General features: G+C 49.9%; 1 protein-coding gene and 1 non-coding gene across 3 annotated transcripts in view; one reads left to right on the plus strand and one right to left on the minus strand.

Moving 5' to 3' along the window:
* The window catches only part of CGN (cingulin), a 28,215-nt gene extending 8,315 nt beyond the window's left edge, over positions 1–19,900 (minus strand). Inside the window, exons 1-13 of one of the 2 annotated variants that reach the window (XM_037997947.2) lie at positions 19,774–19,893; positions 18,660–18,932; positions 11,567–12,453; positions 10,709–10,809; positions 10,492–10,561; positions 10,283–10,378; positions 7,037–7,164; positions 6,232–6,364; positions 5,704–5,916; positions 4,802–4,950; positions 3,483–3,615; positions 714–923; positions 181–387 (exon numbers count right to left, since the gene is read on the minus strand). In XM_037997947.2, coding sequence (XP_037853875.2) covers positions 181–387; positions 714–923; positions 3,483–3,615; positions 4,802–4,950; positions 5,704–5,916; positions 6,232–6,364; positions 7,037–7,164; positions 10,283–10,378; positions 10,492–10,561; positions 10,709–10,809; positions 11,567–12,439 — 2,313 coding nt within the window. In that variant the 5' untranslated portion in view covers positions 12,440–12,453; positions 18,660–18,932; positions 19,774–19,893. Of the gene's footprint in view, positions 1–180; positions 388–713; positions 924–3,482; positions 3,616–4,801; positions 4,951–5,703; positions 5,917–6,231; positions 6,365–7,036; positions 7,165–10,282; positions 10,379–10,491; positions 10,562–10,708; positions 10,810–11,566; positions 12,454–18,659; positions 18,933–19,773 lie in introns of both variants that reach the window. The other variant, XM_007977193.3, reaches the window with a different exon arrangement.
* On the plus strand, positions 2,637–2,744 carry LOC119624617 (small nucleolar RNA SNORA44). The gene has a single exon (XR_005240773.2). It is a non-coding gene; the product is annotated as a small nucleolar RNA SNORA44 (small nucleolar RNA).
* Positions 19,901–20,263: the final 363 nt, after the last annotated feature.

Genomic DNA, 20,263 nt, shown 5'->3' on the forward strand with positions numbered 1-20,263 from the left:
AGTGCAAAGACTGCAACACTGGTGCCAAAGTATACTCCAGGAAATAGACCCAAGGTTAACAGAGGGTTTGGGGAGGCGAAACAGATGCACACTAAGAACAAAGTGAAACTGATGGCTGTTTAGCATAGGAGTATTTCACCAGGGCTGAGCAGAGAGGGCTGGGAGGGCAGAAGCACTGACCTCCAGCCGCTGCAGCTTGTCCCGTAGTCGTGCCTCCACCGCTTCCCCACCATCCACCAGACCTCGAGTCTCCTTCAGCTGCTGCTCCAAACCCAGGATGCGCCGGCGGAATTCGTCATTTTCCTCCTGGGTCTCCCGAAGCGTTGTCTCCACTGCGGCCCGCCGCTGCCCCAGCACTGCTGCCTCTGCCTCGGCCACCATCTTAGCCTAAGGACGGTTCAGGGGGTGGCAGCTCAGACCCTAGTGCTTGGAGCCATTGACCAAACCCAGGAAAGCCGTCCCAAAGACCGCCCATAAGAATGAGGCTTAAAGAGAGGAGCTGCCACCAGCCAGACGCTTCCCTGAAAATCCCACCCCTACAGAGATACAGGTGTCCTCCCCCTGCCAAACCTGGCTTCTTTGAACCACATGCCTAGGACTCAGGAACTGGTCAGTACATACCCATGACAGGTAACTTTCCACACCCTCTGGCTCCTCAGCCCTCCAGACACCCTCAGCCTCCACCTCCTAAGCCCTGTGCCCACTCCCCTTGCCTTGGAAGCCTCTTCACAGTCCTGTCGAAGTTGTTGGAGGGTCTTTTGTAGCTGGAGGTTCTGTTCTTCCAGCTCCCGACCTCGATCAGCCTCAACCCTCAGGACCGCCAGCTGCTTCTCCAACTCCCGGTCCCGGTGTCGCCCAGCCACCTCCTGGCTCTGCCGTTCTGCCTGCAGTTCCTTAAGCTCCTCCTGTGTCTGGAGCAGCTCCTGGAAGGAAAGGGGAGGTGATGGGGCACCTAGAGCCAGACTAAGATACCTGAATGTGGAGAAACTGAAACTCTCACACACTGCCAGGGGGAATGAAAAATAACGTGGCCACTTCAGAAAGTAGTTCGGCAGTTTCTCAAAAAGTTAAACACAGATTTACCATTTATATCACCAGCAATTCCACTCTTAGGTAACCCAAGAAAACTGAAAATGTGTGTTCACACAAAAACTTATACATACGTGAATGTTCATAGTAGCATTATTCATTATAGCCCAAATGTATAAACAACCCAGATGTCCATGAATTGATGGCTGGACTAAACATGGTACACCCACAGAGTGGAATATTATTCAGCCATAAAAAGGAATAAAGTACTTGGCCAGGCGCGGTGGCTCACGCCTGTAATCCCAACACTTTGGAAGGCCAAGGCGGGTGGATCACGAGGTCAGGAGATCGAGACCATCCTGGTGAACACGGTGAAACCCCGTCTCTACTGAAAATACAAAAAAATTAGCCAGGCGCGGTGGCGGGTGCCTGTAGTCCCAGCTTCTAGGGAGGCTGAGGCAGGAGAATGGTGTGAACGTGGGAGGCAGCAGAGCTTGCAGTGAGTGGAGATCGCACCACTGCACTCCAGCCTGAGCGACAGAGTGAGACTCCGTCTCAAAAAAAAAAAAAAGGAATGAAGTACTCATACTTGCTACCACATGGACAAACCTCGAAAACACTATGCTAGGTGAAAGAAGCCAGACACTTAAGGCCATATATTATAGGATTCAATTATATGAAATATCCAGAATAGGTAAATCCAGAGTCAAAAAGTAGATTAGTGGTTGCCATTGGGTGGGGGGAATTATTGCTAACGGATTTGGCGCCTTTTGGGGGTAATGAAAATGTTCTGTAATGAAATAGTGGTGATAGCTGTACAACTTTGTTAATATAATAAAAACCACTGGGTGCCAGGTGCCAGTGGCTCATGCCTGTAATCCCAGCAGTTCGGGAGGCTGAGGCAGGTGGATCACCTGAGGTCAGGAGTTCAAAACCAGCCTGGCCAACATGGCAAAACCCTGTCTCTACTAAAAATACAAAAATTAGCCAGGCATGGTGATGTGTGCCTGTAATCCCTGCTGCTTGGGAAGCTGAGGCAGGAGAATGGCTTGAACCCAGAAGGCGGAGGTTGCAGTGAGCCGAGACTGTACCACTGTACTCCAGCCTGGGTGGCACAATGAGACTCCGTCTCAAAAAAAAAAAAAAAAAGAAACCATTGGATTGTACACAAAGATGACTTTTACAGCATGTAAAATATAACTCCATTAAAAAAAAAAAAAGTGAAGGGAGAGTACATGAAGGTATGACTAGTGCAACTGGTTGTTTAAAAAATACAGCGTGAGGCCAGGCGCAGTGGCTCACGCCTGTAATCCCAGCACTTTGGGAGGCCGAGGTGGGCGAATCACGAGGTCGGGAGATCGAGATCAACCTGGTTAACACAGTGAAACCCCGTCTCTACTAAAAATACAAAACAAAATTAGCCAGGCGTGGTGGGTGCCTGTAGTCCCAGCTACTTGGGAGGCTGAGGCAGGAGAATGGTGTGAACCTGGGAGGCGGAGCTTGCAGTGAGCCGAGATCGCACCACTGTACTCCAGCCTGGGTGACACAGTGAGACTCAATCTCAAAAAAAAAAAAAAAAAAAATATATATATATATATATATATGTATATAGTGTGGCCATGGGATCTCCAACTGCATGCAAGAGCAACCTGGAGAGACTTTGACAGAACAGGTCAGCATAATACCTGCAGCTGCCACTCGTCTTTCCTATAGTGTGTGTGTGTGTGTGTGTGTGTGTGTGTGTGTGTGTGTGTAAAACCAAAATATGTGACACAATAAATACTGGCACAGCTCTGATTTCTTTTAAAAAGAAAATTAAAATATAAGTTCTAGTTCTAATTATTTGCTATTAGCTACTTCTGAAATTCAGAAAGTACCACAATTAGGCTAAAGGGTTATATAATATGTAGTGAATCTTCAATACAAGACCATATACTCTGCTATTTTTCTTTTACTAATTAGTTTTGTTACATTAGTAACCAGGCTGTGCCAACACAAGCATTCCAGTCAATGTGATGATATTTCCCAATGTAAATTAATAAACTGAAATTCTAATGGTAAACATTTTTTCATAAATGTACTTAGAGACCCCTCTGAAAGACGAAGCAGCTTTTGCCATGCTGACCAAATTAGATTTCTGAGCCTGCAAAAGTGACCCTGGAGTTTCACAAATCCACCTAAATGCTGCTACCCATGACGTCTCTTGGGAGGCAGCCAGCAGCTTCTGGCTATACCCCAACCTGGGTTCTGAGAGCACTTTCCATTAGAAACCTCTATGCTCAATGAGGAGACTGGTGCTGCTGTGTTGGAAAGAGCTCAAGCTGAGCAGGCAGGATGAGGCCTGGAAACCAAGCACACAGGAGACAGCCCCACTAGCGTGGAGGCCCTCATGGAGAGGTAAGGCAGGTGTTCATCACCCCCACCTGCCATTCTGCCCCCCAATTCCCAAATACCTTCTTGAGCACCTCAACCTGGCGAGTATCTCCAGCACTAGCTCGGGCCTGTTCTAATTCCCTCTGCAAGACCTCTATCTTCTCTCCAAGCTCCTCTTCCATCTCCTCCTTCTCCATTCGCAGCTGCAGGAGTCTGAGCCGGACAAGGTGAAATAAAGGGGAAAGGGAACAGAGTAAGGCCACATGCCTGGGGGAGGTTAGCATGACAATAAAAGCCACCTCTCTGGAGGCCAACACACTGGGCACCCACTCTCAAGAGGAAGGAAGATGAACATGGAAAGGAGCAGTTGGAGAAATGGGAGAGTAAGAACATACCATGGATAGAAAGGAAGTGGGCCGGGCATAGTGGCTCATGCCTGTAATCCCAGCACTTTGGAAGGCCAAGGCAGATGGATCACTTGAGCCCAGGAGTTCAAGACCACCCTAGGCAACATAATGAAACCCTGTCTCTACAAAAAATACAAAAATTAGCTGGGTGTGGTGGTGCATGCCTATAGTCCCACCTATTCAGGAGGCTGAGGTGGGAGGATGGCTTGAGCCCGGGAGGTGGAGGTCACAGTGAGCCCAGACTGTGCCACTGCACTCCAGCCTGGGCAACAGAGCAAGACCCTATCTCAAAAAAAAGAAGAAAGGGACTGGGTGCAGTGGCTCACACCTGTAATCCCAGAGTTTAGGGAGGCCGAGGTGGGCGGATCACGAAGTCAGGAGTTCAAGACCAGCCTGGCCAACATGGTGAAACCTCGTCTCTACTAAAAATACAAAAACTTCAGGCCTAGTGGCAGGTGCCTATAATCCCAGCAACTTGGGAGGCTGAGGCAGGAGAATCGCTTGAACCCAGGAGGCAGAGGTTGCAGTGAGCTGAGACCGCACCACTGCACTCCAGCCTGGGCAACAGAGTGTGACTCCATGTCAAAAAAGAAAAAAAAAAAAAGGCAAAAGGGGGCCAGGCGCAGTGGCTCACACCTGTAATTCCAGCACTTTGGGAGGCCAAGGTGGACAGATCCCCTGAGGTCAGGAGTTCAAGACTGCCCTGGCCATGGTGAAACCCCATCTCTACTAAAAATACAAAAATTAGCTGGGCGTAGTGGCATGAGCCTGTAATCCCAGCTATTTGGGAGGCTGAGGCAGGAGAATCACTTGAACCCAGGAGGCAGAGGTTGCAGTGAGCCAAGATCGTGCCATTGCACTCCAGCCTGGGCAACAAGAGCAAAACTCTGTCCCAAAAAAATTAATTAATTAAAATTAAAATTAAAAATTAAAAAAGAGAAAGGAAGTGGCATATGAATTATGGGTATTTCTGAGAGGGCCAATGTCCTTACTCCTGCTTGGTGGCTCTAAGATCCTCCTTATTCTTCTGGAACATACTCTGCCAATGCCCTGTCTCCTCTGAAGTCTCCTCCAGCTCCCTCTGCAGCCCTCGCACAAGGGCTGACATCTTCTGCCTCTCGGCCTCCAGCACTGCATGGTCCTAGAGAAGGGGAGAGTTGGACACCAGAAGGCTCAGAGGGAAGAGGTCACTTCAAATCAAAGTGTGAGTGTGTACAAGGAAAGGCTTAGACCCAGAGGGCACCATGCCAACTGCACCCCCTGACACTCTTGTGGTACCTGGTACAATGCTAGCAGAGGTTCTCTCAAGTTACAGTCCACCCCTCTATCATCTACAGGAAACCTCCCCAGTTATTTCCCCTTGGGATTTTTTATTTTTAGGGGGAAGAGTCTCGCTCTGTCGCCCAGGCTGAAGTGCAGTGGCATGATCTCGGCTCACTGCAACCTCCGCCTCCTGGGTTCAAGCGATTCTCCTGCTTTAGCCTCCCAAGTAGCTAGGACTACAAGTACGCATCACTACACCCAGCTAAGTTTTTGTATTTTTGGTAGAGATGGGCTTTCTCCATGGTGCCCAGGCTGGTCTCTTAACTTCCTGAGCTCAAGCAATCCACCCGCCTCGGCCTCCCAAAGTGCTGGGATTACAGGCGTGAGCTACCGCGCCCAGTCCCCCTTGGGACTTTTGTCACACAACCTCATGGTACTTCTGGCCTATACTCCCTCCCTCTGCCCTTATAGTTTTCCTGGCCAAGGTTTTCAGCAGATCTCACATGTGTCCTTTAGAGGGAGAGGGGGAGTTCCCAGTTGCAACCATGAAAAGTCCAAAAGTCCAAGATCCCAAGGCAGCCTTGTCCCCCAGCAGTGCCTTCCTCTCTCAGACCCTGCTCTTGTCACATGCCTGGGTTGCATCTTGCATGCTCCTGCGGAGCTGCTCTGTGTCTCGCTGGTACTGCTGCCGGACATGCTCCACCTCCTGGTCACGGGAGGCTACCTCCTCTTTCAGGGCCCCCTTCAGGGCTGTCAATTCCCGCTCCCGCAGCCTCAGCTGCTCCTCTACCCGCTGTTTCCCCTCCAAGACCTCTTCCAGAAGTTCCCGGGTCTCTAACAGGTCCTGGAGAAAGTAAAGGAAGAAGTACAGGTGTGACCATATTACAATCCATCTATTTATCAATTCACTGAGTCAAAAAATATTTATTGTGTTAGGCACAGTACCAGGTGCTCTAGTACCGGTACTAGAGCCCAGAATGATAGGTTTCCTTTATCCTAACTCTAGACCCAACCCACCACTGAATCTGCCTGAAAGCACACTGAGTACCTGTAATCAGCCAACCACTCCTCATACTTTGGGGAAACCATGGATGAGCAGACTTGAGGATGCTCCAGCTGAGAAAAAGCAGAGGCTGGGGCATATGAACCCAGACCCTACCTTCAGTAACACCTCCTTAGCAGGCTCAGGACTCTGGACCTGTTTCAGCTTGTTCTGCAGCTCCATCACCTGGGCCTCCAGCCCATGTCGTAAACCTTCACCCTGGTCCAAGAGGCGCTTCATGTTCTGGAGCCTAATAATAGATAACATTATTGCATACTATGTGTCAGGCAGTTTTCTAAACACATCATATATTTTAATTCATATTTATTAATGCATTTAAACTTCCTGCCTTCAAATCTCGATGAGGCCTCCCCTGATTTTTGCAACCTGCCCCCTACAACCTGACCCTCCTGATCTGTCTTACCCTGTTGTATCTACTGTCTTCTCATGTGTTACAAATTTACTTGCATAATATATTTGTTTACTGTCTGTTCCCTCAGTAGAAACTAAGCTTCTGGAGAGCGAGCCCTTCATCTATAGGGTTCACTGATGTGCCTTGGGAACCTAGATTAATGCCTGTCACAGCATTCTTGATGAAACATCTGCTGAATGGATGACTGAATCCTTACAGTGATCCTGTGAGGTAGGTACTATTATTAACTCTATTTTATAGTTTAAGAATCTGAGACAGAGGCAAACCCAGGTAGCTTAACTCAAAATCATGCACTACCACCATTATTGATAAAGAAGGTAGAGAGAAAGGCCCTATCCTGTCCTTAAACCAACACTGCTCCTTTCAGCTTCCGGAGATTTCCTTCTGTCTCCTTCAACCCTAGGGGCAAAGAGGGAGTGGCCTTTAAACCTGGCCTACGACCCCAAGCAGCCCCCCCGCAGCCCAAGGTGCACCATCAGCTACACTCACTCCTTGTTGCTCTGCTGGGCCTCCCCCTTCCTTCTTTCCAGCAGCTCCTGCAGTCGGCTGCACTCTTCTGTTTTCTCCTCCAGCTGCCGCTCCAGCCCAACTCGTGATGGCTCTAGCTTCTGCCGCCTCTGAAAAAGGGAATGAGAGTACAGCAGATGGAGGGTAGGGAAAGCCTCTCAGACTCAGAATAATGGGAATGTATGTCTAACACTCATTAGACACTTGCTGTACGACAGACACTGTACTTAGGACCTTATGTGTATTATCCACATTTAATCCTCATAACTAGCCTTGGTACTTATGATGATGTAAAATATGTCCACAAATTATCTGACATTTCTTTCAAAAGATAAAGCCGGCTGGGTGCGGTGGCTCATAACTATAATCCCAACACTTTGGGAGGCCTAGGCTGGTGAATCACCTGAGGTTGGGAGTTTGAGATCAGCCTGACCAACACAGAGAAACCCCGTGTCTACTAAAAATACAAAATTAGCCGGGCGAGGTGGCACATGCCTGTAATCCCAGCTACTCCGGAGGCTGAGGCAGGAGAATTGCTTGAACCTAGGAGGTCAAAGTTGCAGTGAGCCGAGATCACACCATTGCACTCCAGCCTGGGCAACAAGAGCAAAACTCCATCTCAAAAAAAACAAAACAAACAAAACAAAACAAAAAAAGATAAAGCCTAATTCTGTTTGCCTCAAGCACGGGCTTGACTTAGGGGCTTCCTTCTAACAAATGGTAAAACGAGGACGTGATGAGTATATTCTGAGGTTAGGTCATAAAAAGGCATTGCAGCTTTTCTCTTGGATCCCTCACTCTGGGAAAAAGTAGCTGTTATATTATGAGGATACTCAAAAGCAGCTCTAGGAGGAAGGCCAAACAGCCAGGAACTGAGGTCAACAACCAACAGCCATTTGATTAAGCCAGGTTTTTCTGTTTTGTTTTGTTTTGTTTTGTTTTTGGTGTTCTGTTTTGTTTTGTTTTTGGTGTTCTGTTTTGTTTCGTTTTGAGACGGAGTTTCGCTTTTGTTGCCCAGACTGGAGAGCAATGGCGAGATCTTGGCTCACCGCAACCTCCACCTCCTGGGTTCAAGTGATTCTCGTGCCTCAGCCTCCTAAGTAGCTGGGATTACAGACATGCGCCACCTTACCTGGCTAATTTTTGTATTATTAGAGTAGAGACAGGATTTCTCCATGTTGGTCAGGCTGGTCTCAAACTCCTGACCTCAGGTAACCCATCCACCTCGGCCTCCCAAAGTGCTGGCATTACAAGCATGAGTCACAGCGCCCGGCCTGTTTTTTTGTTTGTTTGTTTGTTTTTGAGATGGAGTCTCACTCCGTTGCCCAAACTGGAGCGCAGCGGCACAATCTCAGCTCACTGCAACCTCTGCCTCCCAGGTTCAAACAATTCTCCCTGCCTCAGGCTCCCAAGTAGCAGGAATTATAGATGCCTGCCACCACGCCTGAATAATTTTTGTATTTTCAGTAGAGACAGGGCTTCACCATGTTGGCCAGGTTGGTCTTGAACTTCTGACCTCAGGTGATCCACCCACCTTGGCCTCCCAAAGGGCTGGGATTACGGGCGTGAGCCACTGCACCCAGCCAATTAAGCTGGTTTTGTTTGTTTGTTTCATTCATTTATATTTTTTTGAGACAGGGTCTTGCTCTGGCATCCAGGCTGGAGTGCAGCAGTGCAATCCTAGCTTAGTGCAGTGTTAACCTCCTGGGCTCAAGCAATCCTCCCACTTCAGCCTCCCAGGTACCTGGAACTACAGGTGCATGCCATCACATTTGGTTAATTTTTTTTATTTTTTGTAGAGGCAGGGTCTCACTATGTTGCCCAGGCTGGTCTCAAACTCCTGGGCTCAAGTGGTCCTCCCACCTTGCCCCTCCAAAGTGCTGGGATTATAGGCGTGAGCCAACATGCCTGGCCCTGAGTAAGCCATTTTAGAAGCAGATCCTCCAATTTACTTCTTTTGGCCACAGCCAGAAGCTGGACTGGAACCTTATAACAGACTCAGAGCCACAATTACTCTGTTAAGCTGATCCCAGGTTCTTGGTCCTCAGACACTGGGAAATGCTTTTTTTTTTTTTTTTTTTTTTTTGAGAAGGAGTTTCGCTCTTGTTGCTCAGGCTGGAGTGCAATGGCGCCATCTCGACTCACCACAACCTCTGCCTCCCGGGTTCAAGCAATTCTCCTACCTCAGCCTCCCAAGTAGCTGGGATTTACAGGCATGTGCCACCACGCCAGGCTAATTTTGTATTTTTAGTAGAGACAGGGTTTCTCCATGCTGGTCAGGCTGGTCTCAAACTCCCAATCTCAGGTGAACTGCCTGCCTCGGCCTCCCAGAGGATTACATGTGTAAGCCACCGCACCCAGCCAGAAAATGTTTGTTTTAAGCTGCTGAGTTTTGGGTAATTTGTTACACAGCAATAGTTAATTAATATAGTACTATCATAATCCCCACTTTACAATTTAGGAAACAGAGGCTTAGAACATTTAAAGAACTTGCCCAAGGTTAGTTACACAACCAAAAAGTAACAGAACCAGGATTTGAACCCAGTTAGTTTGGCTCCACAGCTAACCACTTAATCATTACACTACAGGGCTTTCCAAGAGACAAGGGAAGTTACAATCCAGCATTTATTGAGCACCAACTACACACAAACCAATATTTTGAAAGGCAGAAGACATGTTTTTAAAAAGGGTACACTGGCTTTAGAATAAGACTGACCTGGATTTTTTCATTCCTCTCTGCAACTTACTACCATAGGCAACTTACTTAGCCTCTCTGATCTTCAGTTTTCTCATCAGAAAACGGTCCAGAATAGGTATTCATAGGGTAACTATAATGATTACAGTACCCAGGACAGTACATACTACCAAAATTATACTCAATAAATGATAGCTATTACCACTGCCATTATGATGATGAAAAAAAAATTGAGGCACAGAGAATGTAAGTAATTTTCTTAAGTTTTATACAGCTAGTAAGGGGCAGAGCCAGGATGGGAACTACCAAAGGGAGTGGAATGGAAGGTAGGAAGATTCCTAATGTGCTCTGCCTCCCTAACCCCCAGAGAACCCAGAAGTCCTTGCTGGAATTAGTACACACTCTTGTCTCTTATCTCATAGGGCACAAACATGCTTGTTCCATTGCTTGGAAGAGTCAGCTCAGCCCATCTCCAGGCCAAGGCTTTTTCCTTGTTTTCCTTCATGTCTCCAGCACCTCTAACCTTTCCTCACCTTCACTTCTTCATCCAGCTTTCGTTGTAGCTCCTCCACTTTTCGGGTAAGCTCGCCCTGCCCTGCCACAGCCTTAGTAGAACCAGAAGAAATCATCTGCCAGAGATATGGAGGGTTGGGGGGAAAGGGAATGAGTCCAAGTCTGGATCCCCTGAGGCCCTCAAAGCCCTAACCTTAACCCTTGGTCCCATCCAGAGAAAGCCACTCACCACTAGAGGCTGCATCTTCTCCAGCACCAAACTAACCTTCCTCCTCACAGAGGTTTCACTTTCTGAGCTTCTAGAGTATAAAAGGATAGAAGCAAGGGTTAGGGGAGGAAAGAGGTAGCAGAGATCAGGAAAGGGTAAAATCAGGGAAGATGGGGAACAAAGCTAGAAGAGAAAGAAGGAGGGGTATGCCTCTGTTGCTGGGGGGGCCCCCACTCACCCCTCCCTCAGGATGCCATAGATGGTGGCCTTCATATGGTCCACACTGCCTGGTGGGGCTGCCTCCTGCTGGTCTCGAAGGAGGTCTGGAGTTGACTTGAACTGTTAAAAAAAAAAGAAAGAAAGAAAGAAATAGGAAGATTAGGCCAGAAGCACACGTGGGGTTCAGATGGAGGAGAAGTAGCAGTCTCAGGTCAAGCCCCTTCAAGCCTGATGAACAACCCTGAAGTGTGGCAAGGAAGACACGGTGCGGAGGCCTGAGCAACAGGCCAGGGAGGGGCCAACACAGGATGCACCTCTGCACTACTGCTGTAAACCAGATTTTCCTCAACAAACATCTCAACCAGCTGCAAACTGTGCCACAAGTGATTTGTCACTAATGGTAGTTAACACGCTAGAGTTTATAAATAATTTACTCTTAAAATGGACTTAAGTTTCTCTCAAAGTAAAGTCGCTCCCTCACTTACTTACATTCCTGAGTAGGAGAGAAAGTTGTGGAATTTTGGCAAGAGCACCAAGGAAACTGCTCTTATCCTCCAAGCCTGCCTTACGTATTCTGCAGACCTGGCAAATGCTGGTGACTGAGGCATAGTTAATGGTTGTGGCAATGACAACTAGGTACAAACTTGTGAATAGTGATTTTATAGCTTGCTCCATTTTCTTTAGAATTTTACCCATGGAAATATCCTGTGCATGCGAATATCACCTATTTTGTGGACAGATACGGTGGAGAACAAAAGGCAGAGCGTTTCTGCCTAGGCTATTTGAATTAGCAAGGAGGCTCATGGCTGGTGGGTAAAAGCTGATGAGAAGGGACAAGGGGCTGACATTTGGAAGCCAGGGAGGGACTGGGTCTGACCTGCAGCATGGTGGGGTCCTGTGCTCTCCCCCGTGGCTCCTCAAAACTCTGAATGACCCAGTCCTGAGTCTGACGGGAACGGCTAAAGCCACTGGGAGGACTCGGGCTCTGGCTCTGGGATGGCTGCTTCGAAGTGCCCACATGGTTGTCATATTTTGTGCTAGGGGTCCAGTGGTTGGTGGACTGGCGCTCCCGTTCCTCAAGGGTGTCCCGTGGGAGGCGGCTGTCCAGGCTCTTGCTCCGTTTGCGCTGTTCAGGGGGTAGCATTCGTGTTCGGCGGCCGGTCCGGCCCCGGGACTGGCCTCCAAGTTGACTGTCAAACTTGTTGATGAGTGAGTCCACTGAAGACAGGGGAGCAGTGTCAATGGTGCTACCCGGGGAAGCCACTTTCGGGGCTAGCTCCAACATGCTGGTGCTTCTATTACTAGGATCCATTGGGCCAGGGCCTGCCAGTGAGGCCTGGGACTGGGAACGGAGTAGCTTTCCATTCCAGTAGGCCCCAGGCTCCTCATCAGATGTGCTGCTCTGAGAGGGGGCAGGAAATCCCTTGACTTGAGAGTAGGGGTTCTCAGGGAGTTCAAAATCTGAGCCCAGAGCTCCTGAGGCCTCTTGGTCATTGGCCCCCTTGATTTGGACCCCAAAGGAGTCACCACCTTTCTCCCCACTGTTGAGCACCACAAAGGGCTGCCCAGCGATGCCCTGCACACGCACAGCAACCCCATAGGTACTGGCTCTTGCATCCTTAGCTGGGCGTCGTCCACCGCGACGTAGAGTGCCCATCTCTGCACCACTCACTGGCTCTGTGATGAAGCGAATCTGGACTCCATGGTCTACAGGGCCGCGGGGCTCAGCCATGTTAGGTGCCTGCTCCATAAATAGGAGGAGTCCTAGAAGATGAAGAAATGAGTTTAGGCTGAGAGACTTAACTGGAAACTATGAAACTTCTACCTGGGGGCTGACTTCCCTGTCAGTTCCTATAGATAAACCACTGATTCTCAGACTAACAGAAGGCCCCTGAAGAGCCTTTTAACATACAGGTTGCTAGACCTAACCTCCAGAGCTGCTAATTCAGTAGGTCTGGGTTAGGACTTGAGAATTTGCATTTCTAACCACGTTCCCCAGGTGACACTGATGCTACTGGTCCAGATACCACACTTTGAGACTCACTAACCTAAAATAATCCATTTCCTCTGATACAGCCCTGGGGAGCCAGGCTTTGTTAAAAGTTTAAAGATTTTGCTTGATGGCCAGGAGCAGTGGCTCATGCCTGTAATCCCACCACTTTGGAAGGCCAAGGCGGGCGGACTGCTTGAGCTCAGGAGTTCAAGATCAGTCCGGGCAACATGGTGAAACCCCGTCTCTACAAAAAATACAAAAATAAGCTGAGCCTGGTGGCGTACACCTATAATCCCAGCTACTTGGGAGGCTGAGGTGGGAGGATCACTTGAGCTTGGGAGAGGCTGCAGTGAGCAGTGATTATGCCACTGTTCTCCAGCCTGGACAGAGTGAGACCCTGTCTCAAAAAAAAAAAAAAAAAAAAAGATTGCTTATCTTCATACATACACATAATACCACCATGTGGCCGGGAGCAGTGGCTCACGCCTGTAATCCCAGCACTTTAGGAGGCTGAGGCAGGTGGATCACCTGAGGTCAGGAGTTCAAGACCACCCTGACCAACATGGTGAAACCCTGTCTCTACTAATAATACAAAAACTTAGCCAGGTGTAGTGGCGCATGCCTGTAATCCCAGCTACTCGGGAGGCTGAAGCAGAAGAATCTCTTGGGCCGGGCGCAGTGGCTCAAGCCTGTAATCCCAGCACTTTGGGAGGCCGAGACGGGTGGATCACGAGGTCACTAGATCGAGACCATTCTGGCTAACACGGTGAAACCCCGTCTCTACTAAAAAATACAAAAAAACTAGCCAGGTGAGGTGGCGGGTGCCTGTAGTCCCAGCTACTTGGGAGGCTGAGGCAGGAGAATGGCCTAAACCCGGGAGGCGGAGCTTGCAGTGAGCTGAGATCCAGCCACTGCACTCCAGCCTGGGCGACAGAGCTAGACTCCATCTCAAAACAAAACAAACAAAAAAAGAGAATCGCTTGAACCCAGGAGGTGGAGGTTGCAGTGAGCCAAGATTGTGCCACTGCACTCCAGCTTGGGTGACAAAAGCAAAACTCTATCTCCAAAATAAAAAAAAAAAAACCACCATGTGCCTTCCTCCCTGCCTCCCTCTGAGGGAAGGCAGAACCCACACCCTGCTCAACAGATACTGCCATCTCACTGGAGAAAAAGGGACCTTCTGTCCCAGGGCTCGTTTAAAATATAGAAGACCTCAAAGTATATCATCCCACTTCCGGAAAGAAACTTAGAAACACTGATAGTAGTGATGCCTTTGAGGTGGAGGAACTGAGGACTAGGAACAGGGATGGGCCAGTTTCTATTCTCGGGAAGAGCAGAAAGGAGTAGACATTCTACTGTATATCTCTTTGTCCCTTTTGAATTTGGAACCATGTAGATGTATTATCTATTCAAGAAAAAGTTGTGGTTTTTTTGAGATGGAGTTTTGCTCTTGTTGCCCAGGCTGAAGTGTAATGGCATGATCTTGGCTCACCGCAACCTCTGCCTCCCGGGTTCAAGCGATTCTCCTGCCTCAGTCTCCCAAGTAGCTGGGATTACAGGCACCCACCATCATGCCTGGCTAATTTTTGTATTTTTAGTACAGATGGGGTTTCACCATGTTGGCCAGGCTAGTCTCAAACTCCTGACCTCAGGTGATCCGCCCACCTCAGCCTCCCAAAGTGCTGGGATTATAGGCATGAGTCACTGCACCCAGCCAAAAAGATTTAAATGTGGTTTAAAAACTGTGCCACTCGGCCAGGCATGGTGGCTCATGCCTATAATCCCAGCACTTTTGGAGCCCAAGGTGGGTGGATCACCTGAGGTCAGGAGTTTGAGACCAGCCTGACCAACATGGTGAAATCCTGTCTCTACTAAAAATACAAAATCAGCCGGGCGTGGTGGCGGGTGCCTATAATCCCAGCTGCTCGGGAGGCGGAGGCAGGAGAATCACTTTAACCTGGGAGACGGAGTTTACAGTGACCCAAGATCACGCCATTGTACTCCAGTCTGGGTGACAAGAGTGAAACTTTCTCTCAAAAAGAAAAGTGCCATTTCAAGGGGCCCCAAGTCAGGTAAACTTGTCTCAGCTGAGAGCCAGAGCCAACACCATCCATAGGCCAGCTTCCCAGGCCCACATCGCTAAAGCTCAGAGTCAGCAAATGGAATGTATTCCAGGTATGCTCTGACTCCAGGAACTTGGGGGAGAGATTGTCTTCCAAGCAAATAAAAAAATTCAGCTTCCCCACCCCTTCTGCTAGTCTCCACCAGAGCCTAGCACCAAACTGGAGGAGGAGCCTCTAACGTGCCAGACAGAAACACAAACATACCCAACTCAACCTCCCCGTGGAGTTCTGGGCCAAGGAAACTTGGCAAGGCCCCTTTCAGGGACTGTAAAGTGCTAGCAAGCCAGGAAATGAGGGTGAGATGAGAAGGGAGGGGAAGGGATGGGAGAGGCAGAGCTACAGGTGACAAAGGGCTTGGTAGGGAAGGTCTCCTATCTGAAGAAGGGCATTCTTAGAATTCCCAGCAATTTTTAAGAGAAAGGAACAGGGAGAGAAGAGCCCTTTATTAGGAATGATTCTTCATCTTTTTGGCCCTGGGACTCCATGAGAAAATGATGAAAACAAGGCACCCTCCCCGAGGAGACAGCACACACAAACTTTCATCACCCCATCTTAAAAGGCTTGTGAAGGCAGACAAGTAAAGTAGTTCTCCAAACCACTCATCCAGTAGAAAATGCACTGGACTAGAGTCAGGATCTGGTTTGGAATCCTGTCTCTGCTCTTTACCTAGTGTATGCAACCTCAGGCAAATCACAACTTTTCTGGTATGGTGGTTCACACCTGTAATCCCAGCATTTTGGGAGGCCAAGGTGGGTGGATCACCTGAACTCGGGAGTTTGAGACCAGCCTGAGCAACATGGCAAAACCCCATCTCTACAAAAAATACAAAAAAAACTAGCTGAGTATGGTGGTACACACCTGTAGTCCCAGCTACTTGGGAGGCTAAGGCAGGTGGATCACCTGAGCCCAGGAGTTTGAAGCTGCAGTGAGCTGTAATCATACCACTGCATTCCAGCTTGGGTGACAGAGTGACACTCTGTCTCAAAAACAACATTGACAACAAAAACCCACAACTTTTCTGTGCCTCAGTTTCCTCACCTGTAAAATGGGTATAATGATAATGCCCCACAAGGTTATTATCTGTAAGAATGATATTTATGCAGCCATATGCATAAATAAATAATTATATGGGCATATACAACGATAAAAAATTACCAAGTTACACACTTAAGATCTTTGTGCTTTATTTAGGCCAGGCGCAGTGGCTCACATCCGTAATCCCAACACTTTGGGAGGCCGAGGCAGGCAGATCACCTGAGGTCAGGAGTTCAACAACAGCCTGGCCAACAAGGTGAAACCCCATGTCTACTAAAAATACAAAAACTAGCCTGGCATGGTGGCGCACACCGGGAATCTGAGCTACTGGGGAGGCCAAGGCAGGAGAACTGCTTAAACCTGAGAGGCAGAGGCTGCAGTGAGCCAAGATCCGCCAGCCTGGGTGACACAGCAAGACTCCATCTCAAACAAAAAAAAAAGATTTTTGTACTTTATTGAACTTGGGTTCTAATTTAATAAAAAGGAGAGAAAAGACAAGATATTAAACATGAAAACATTTAGCATTGTGACTATCACAAAGCTGACAACAAATATCATCCTTCACACATGCTACTTTGTCCAACAGGCACTTCTGGCTTCACCTGGTTCATAGAAAGATGTCACTTCTTCAGAGAAGTCTTCCCTGACCACCACTCCCACAAACAAGGTCAGTTCTCACAAATCAGCCTCCCACAAACCAGGTCAGATCCACGTTATATGCTCTCTAGTTGTCCTTCAGCAGGTTTATTCCAGTTTATATTTATACATTTATTGGAGTAATTATTTCTTGTCCGTCTCCTCCCCTACTAGATAATAAGCTCCTGGAGGGCAAAGACCATGGCTATCAGCTAACCACTGTGTCCCCAGGTGTTTGGGCATGTGCTAGATGTCAACAAATATTTGTTAAAGGCTGTATCCTGAACTAAAGCCCACTTGCACAGCAGTGGGGAGATTTGCCCAAGACAAATCTACTTGCCTCAGTAACAGGACCTCTTAGCAACAGGACCTCCTCCTGGTCCAGCCTTGCTGCCCTATGTAGTCATGATCTTAGAACCAGATGTGCCTAGATTGCCGGCTGTCGGGAAGCCACATGATTTATTCATGATGCTGTCTACCCTGTCAGTACATCTACTGATCTTCCAGATCCAGGTCAAGGAGTTCCCAGCCTAGGCCCAGTGGAGGGCACAGCCCCTTGGGCAACAGCACTAAATTGTTCAGAGGCAGTGCTGAGCACTCCCCCAGGTCCCAGGTTAGGTTAACTCCCTAACCTCAGTCACCTTCAGTTCAAGGACATGTGGATCAGGGGCCAGGAGGGTTGAAGGGATCTTTGGGGTGGGTCAGAAAGCAGGGCTCTAAATGATTCAACATGGAAAATCCGAAACCTACCCGCCTTCTGTTACAGAGGACAGTGGGGCGGGACCAAAGCAGGAGGGCAGCTCTGAGGCCTTGCGTAAGCCCCAGAAGCAGGCAGGTAAACAGTGAGCGAGGGCCAGGCAACATGGAGTCCAGGGCCTGCGCCCTCACCAGTGCCTGACCCTGCTTTTCTCTCCCTTGTCACATGCCCAGGGCTCTCCTCACTAACTGTACTCCAGGAAGAGACCAGACCACAAGTTAATTCAGCTGCATCTGTCTGCCTCTGCCTTTCCTGCCTGTAAGCAGTGGGAGAACACTCTACACCTGTACCAGACAGCCACTTCTCCCTGAGTTACTCATTAGCCTGCCCTGCCCCAATTCCATCACCTCTGGCCCAGGCATATGCATCTGGTTTCCAACTAGGAGTGACAGGGTCTCTGGACTTCTGGCAGGAAGTGGGGGTGTGCGGAGGAAGGGCTGATTCACACAGGGCCAGGCAATAGGTTAGATGCTAAATAATCGGCAGATTTAGAAAATGGGAGAACTTGAGGTATAGAGATTAGAACCCTCTCAGAGGTAACAAGGAAAGCAAATGGTCGAAATAGAAAAGGACAGCTCAGTGACCTTGATGATTCGGCACCCTTTTTCTCATAGTTAAGAGATAAGAAGGTTCCCCGTGGATCCAAAAACAATCCCCCAAGTGGACTCCTGCCTAGGTCCACTGAAAAAGCAGAAACCTGAGAGCCAGGCTAGAGCGGCTTGGCCAGTAGGGAAAAAAACACAATGAGGAACTGGGCCCCTGCAAACTGGCTGGACTGGTTTGAGAGGCAAGGGGAAGGGTGGGGGGGGCCAGGGAGAATACACTGGCAGCTTGTAAAGCAGACCAGAGAAATTCCACACCACGGAGGAGGAAGAGGGGCAAGACCACAGGCAGGGGCTCTCTGGCCTTCATGGCAAAGCCAAAGCTCTAAAGGAGAGGACAGAGGACAGGGAAGGAATAGGCAGGAGGAGCAAATGAACAAGAACCTGGTGACAGGCCAGTATGTGACAGGGAGACTTTGTCTCCCTCCACCCCTCCCTTTCAGGTTCCCAAAGTTGCATTCCTGATCCCACACTTGCCTTGGCCACCTCCCTGGCCCTCAGTTCGCCCCTCCCTGGCACAGAGAGAAAAGCCCTACACCCTCCTCACCTCCCACAAGGGGAATGGCATGCAGGCCAGCCTGGGAAACACAGGAAGGGTTCTAGGAAGCCAGAATCCTCTTAGAGTCCGGCAAATCTCTGGATTAGCAGTCCCCCAGAGCCAGCCCCCAGACTCCCAAACATCCAGGATGAAAGAAGAGATGCATAGGCATGTGTAGGCAGCCCATCTACAAACATAGCGGTTGCTAATTATTTCCCAATTACAACAACCTTCCTCAGGCAGGGCTTCAAAGGGGCCAAGCTAAGGTTGACTCTAGTTCCCTTACCTGCCTAAGGCAAAGAAATTTGCCTCCAGTCTTGTCTGCGCCCTAAGGTGCACCTTTCACCTGTCCTGGGGATTTGGAGTTGTAATTTCCCTAGTCTCGTGGTCTCCTGGTGAGTCCTGCCTATTTCCTGCACCAATAGTGCCTGCTGCCATTCTGACAGCCACCAAGGTTCAGGAGTCAGGGATGCCTGGAGGGCGTTCAGGGAGTAATGGGGATTCCTCCAGCCATCAAGGAAATTGGTTGGGCTCCCAAACCTCATCCAATGGTCCCCATCTAGAACCACAGAAAAAATTCATGTATACTTGGAGAAAGGGTTTGACATCCGCCCCCAGAAAGGGGCCTCCTGAGAAATAATATTAATATTTATCAATATTTTGCAGGCCCAGGCAGGGCTCTATGCTTCCTCATATCCCTCTCTTCGGGAGTACTCTCTCTCTCATGAGGAAGAAGGAACGATTCTCCCTGGCACGAAAGCAAAGGACAGAAAGTGAAAGCCTAATGGTTGTACACCTGGCTAAGAGACGAGGGTGCCCTCTCATCTGCCCCTCAGTGTCTCTGATTCGCAACTGCCTTCGGTGGGAGGTGAAGGGCTGGGGAAAAGATCCCACACCTCAGAGTCATCTCAAAGCCATCAGGGAGGTGACAGCGGCCAGTTGAGACCGGAGGACGCGGGAAAGAACCTCAAGCAAGCAGCACCTGCAGATGCCCTCCCCTGGCGAGTCTGCACCTCAGGCAGCAGCAGTTCCCGACTCAGCTGGGACTAACTCCTTCCCCCCGCCACCGCCGTCTCCAAGAGAAATTCTGCCCCTAGGGCTGGCGTCTGACCTCCAGAGAGATCTGGCGCTGAAACGCTTTCATGCCCTGGCAACAGCATTCGCCCCAGGTGCCCCTCGCCTGGCACCTTCCCAGTCACCTGCATCTGGCACCTCAGGGTAGGGGTCGGCTCTTAATCAGTACCCCACCCCGCCCCAACCTCCCCTCCTCCCGTCTCCCACTCGGCACCTGTGCCCTAGAGAGGGGCATCTCACTCCGCCTCGATGCCCGCCCCTCAAAGGTACCCCTGAGGGCTCGCTTTCCTCTCGGGTGCCCTGGCCCCTACTCCGGGTCCACTTACCCTGACCGGGCTCGGCGCTCCCAGGCGTGCGTGCGTTCGGGCTCAGGCTCGGGCTCGGGCTCGGGCTCCGGCTAGGTCAGAGCAGCACGCGCAGCTCCGGCCCTCCCCCTCGTCTTCGGCGCTCCCTCCTTTTTCCCCCTCCCACCAACCTGTTACTCCGCTGCGGAGCTCCACCCCCGCGGGCCGTCAGTGCCCGCCCCGCCTTTCCCCGCTCCGGTTGGTCCGTTTCCCGTAGGGGGCGGGGCCTCCGCCGCGGGGACCGGGACCCGGGGTCTCCAGCCGCGAGGGGCGGGCCGGGTCACGTGGACTGGCGGGCTGCGGAGCGCCGGGGCGGGGCGGCGAGGGGCGCGGAGGCCATTTTGGGGGCGTCGCGGATGGCTGTGAGTGACCGCCGGCCAAGACCCCGGGAGCCGTCTGCCAGAGCATCTTCTGGGCTCTGCTAGAAAACAGCCTCCTGCCTCCGGTTTACTCCAAGGGAATCGCCGGCCAG

Source organism: Chlorocebus sabaeus, chromosome 20, assembly GCF_047675955.1.
Source record: "Chlorocebus sabaeus isolate Y175 chromosome 20, mChlSab1.0.hap1, whole genome shotgun sequence".
In the NCBI taxonomy this organism is placed as follows: Eukaryota; Metazoa; Chordata; class Mammalia; order Primates; family Cercopithecidae; genus Chlorocebus; species Chlorocebus sabaeus.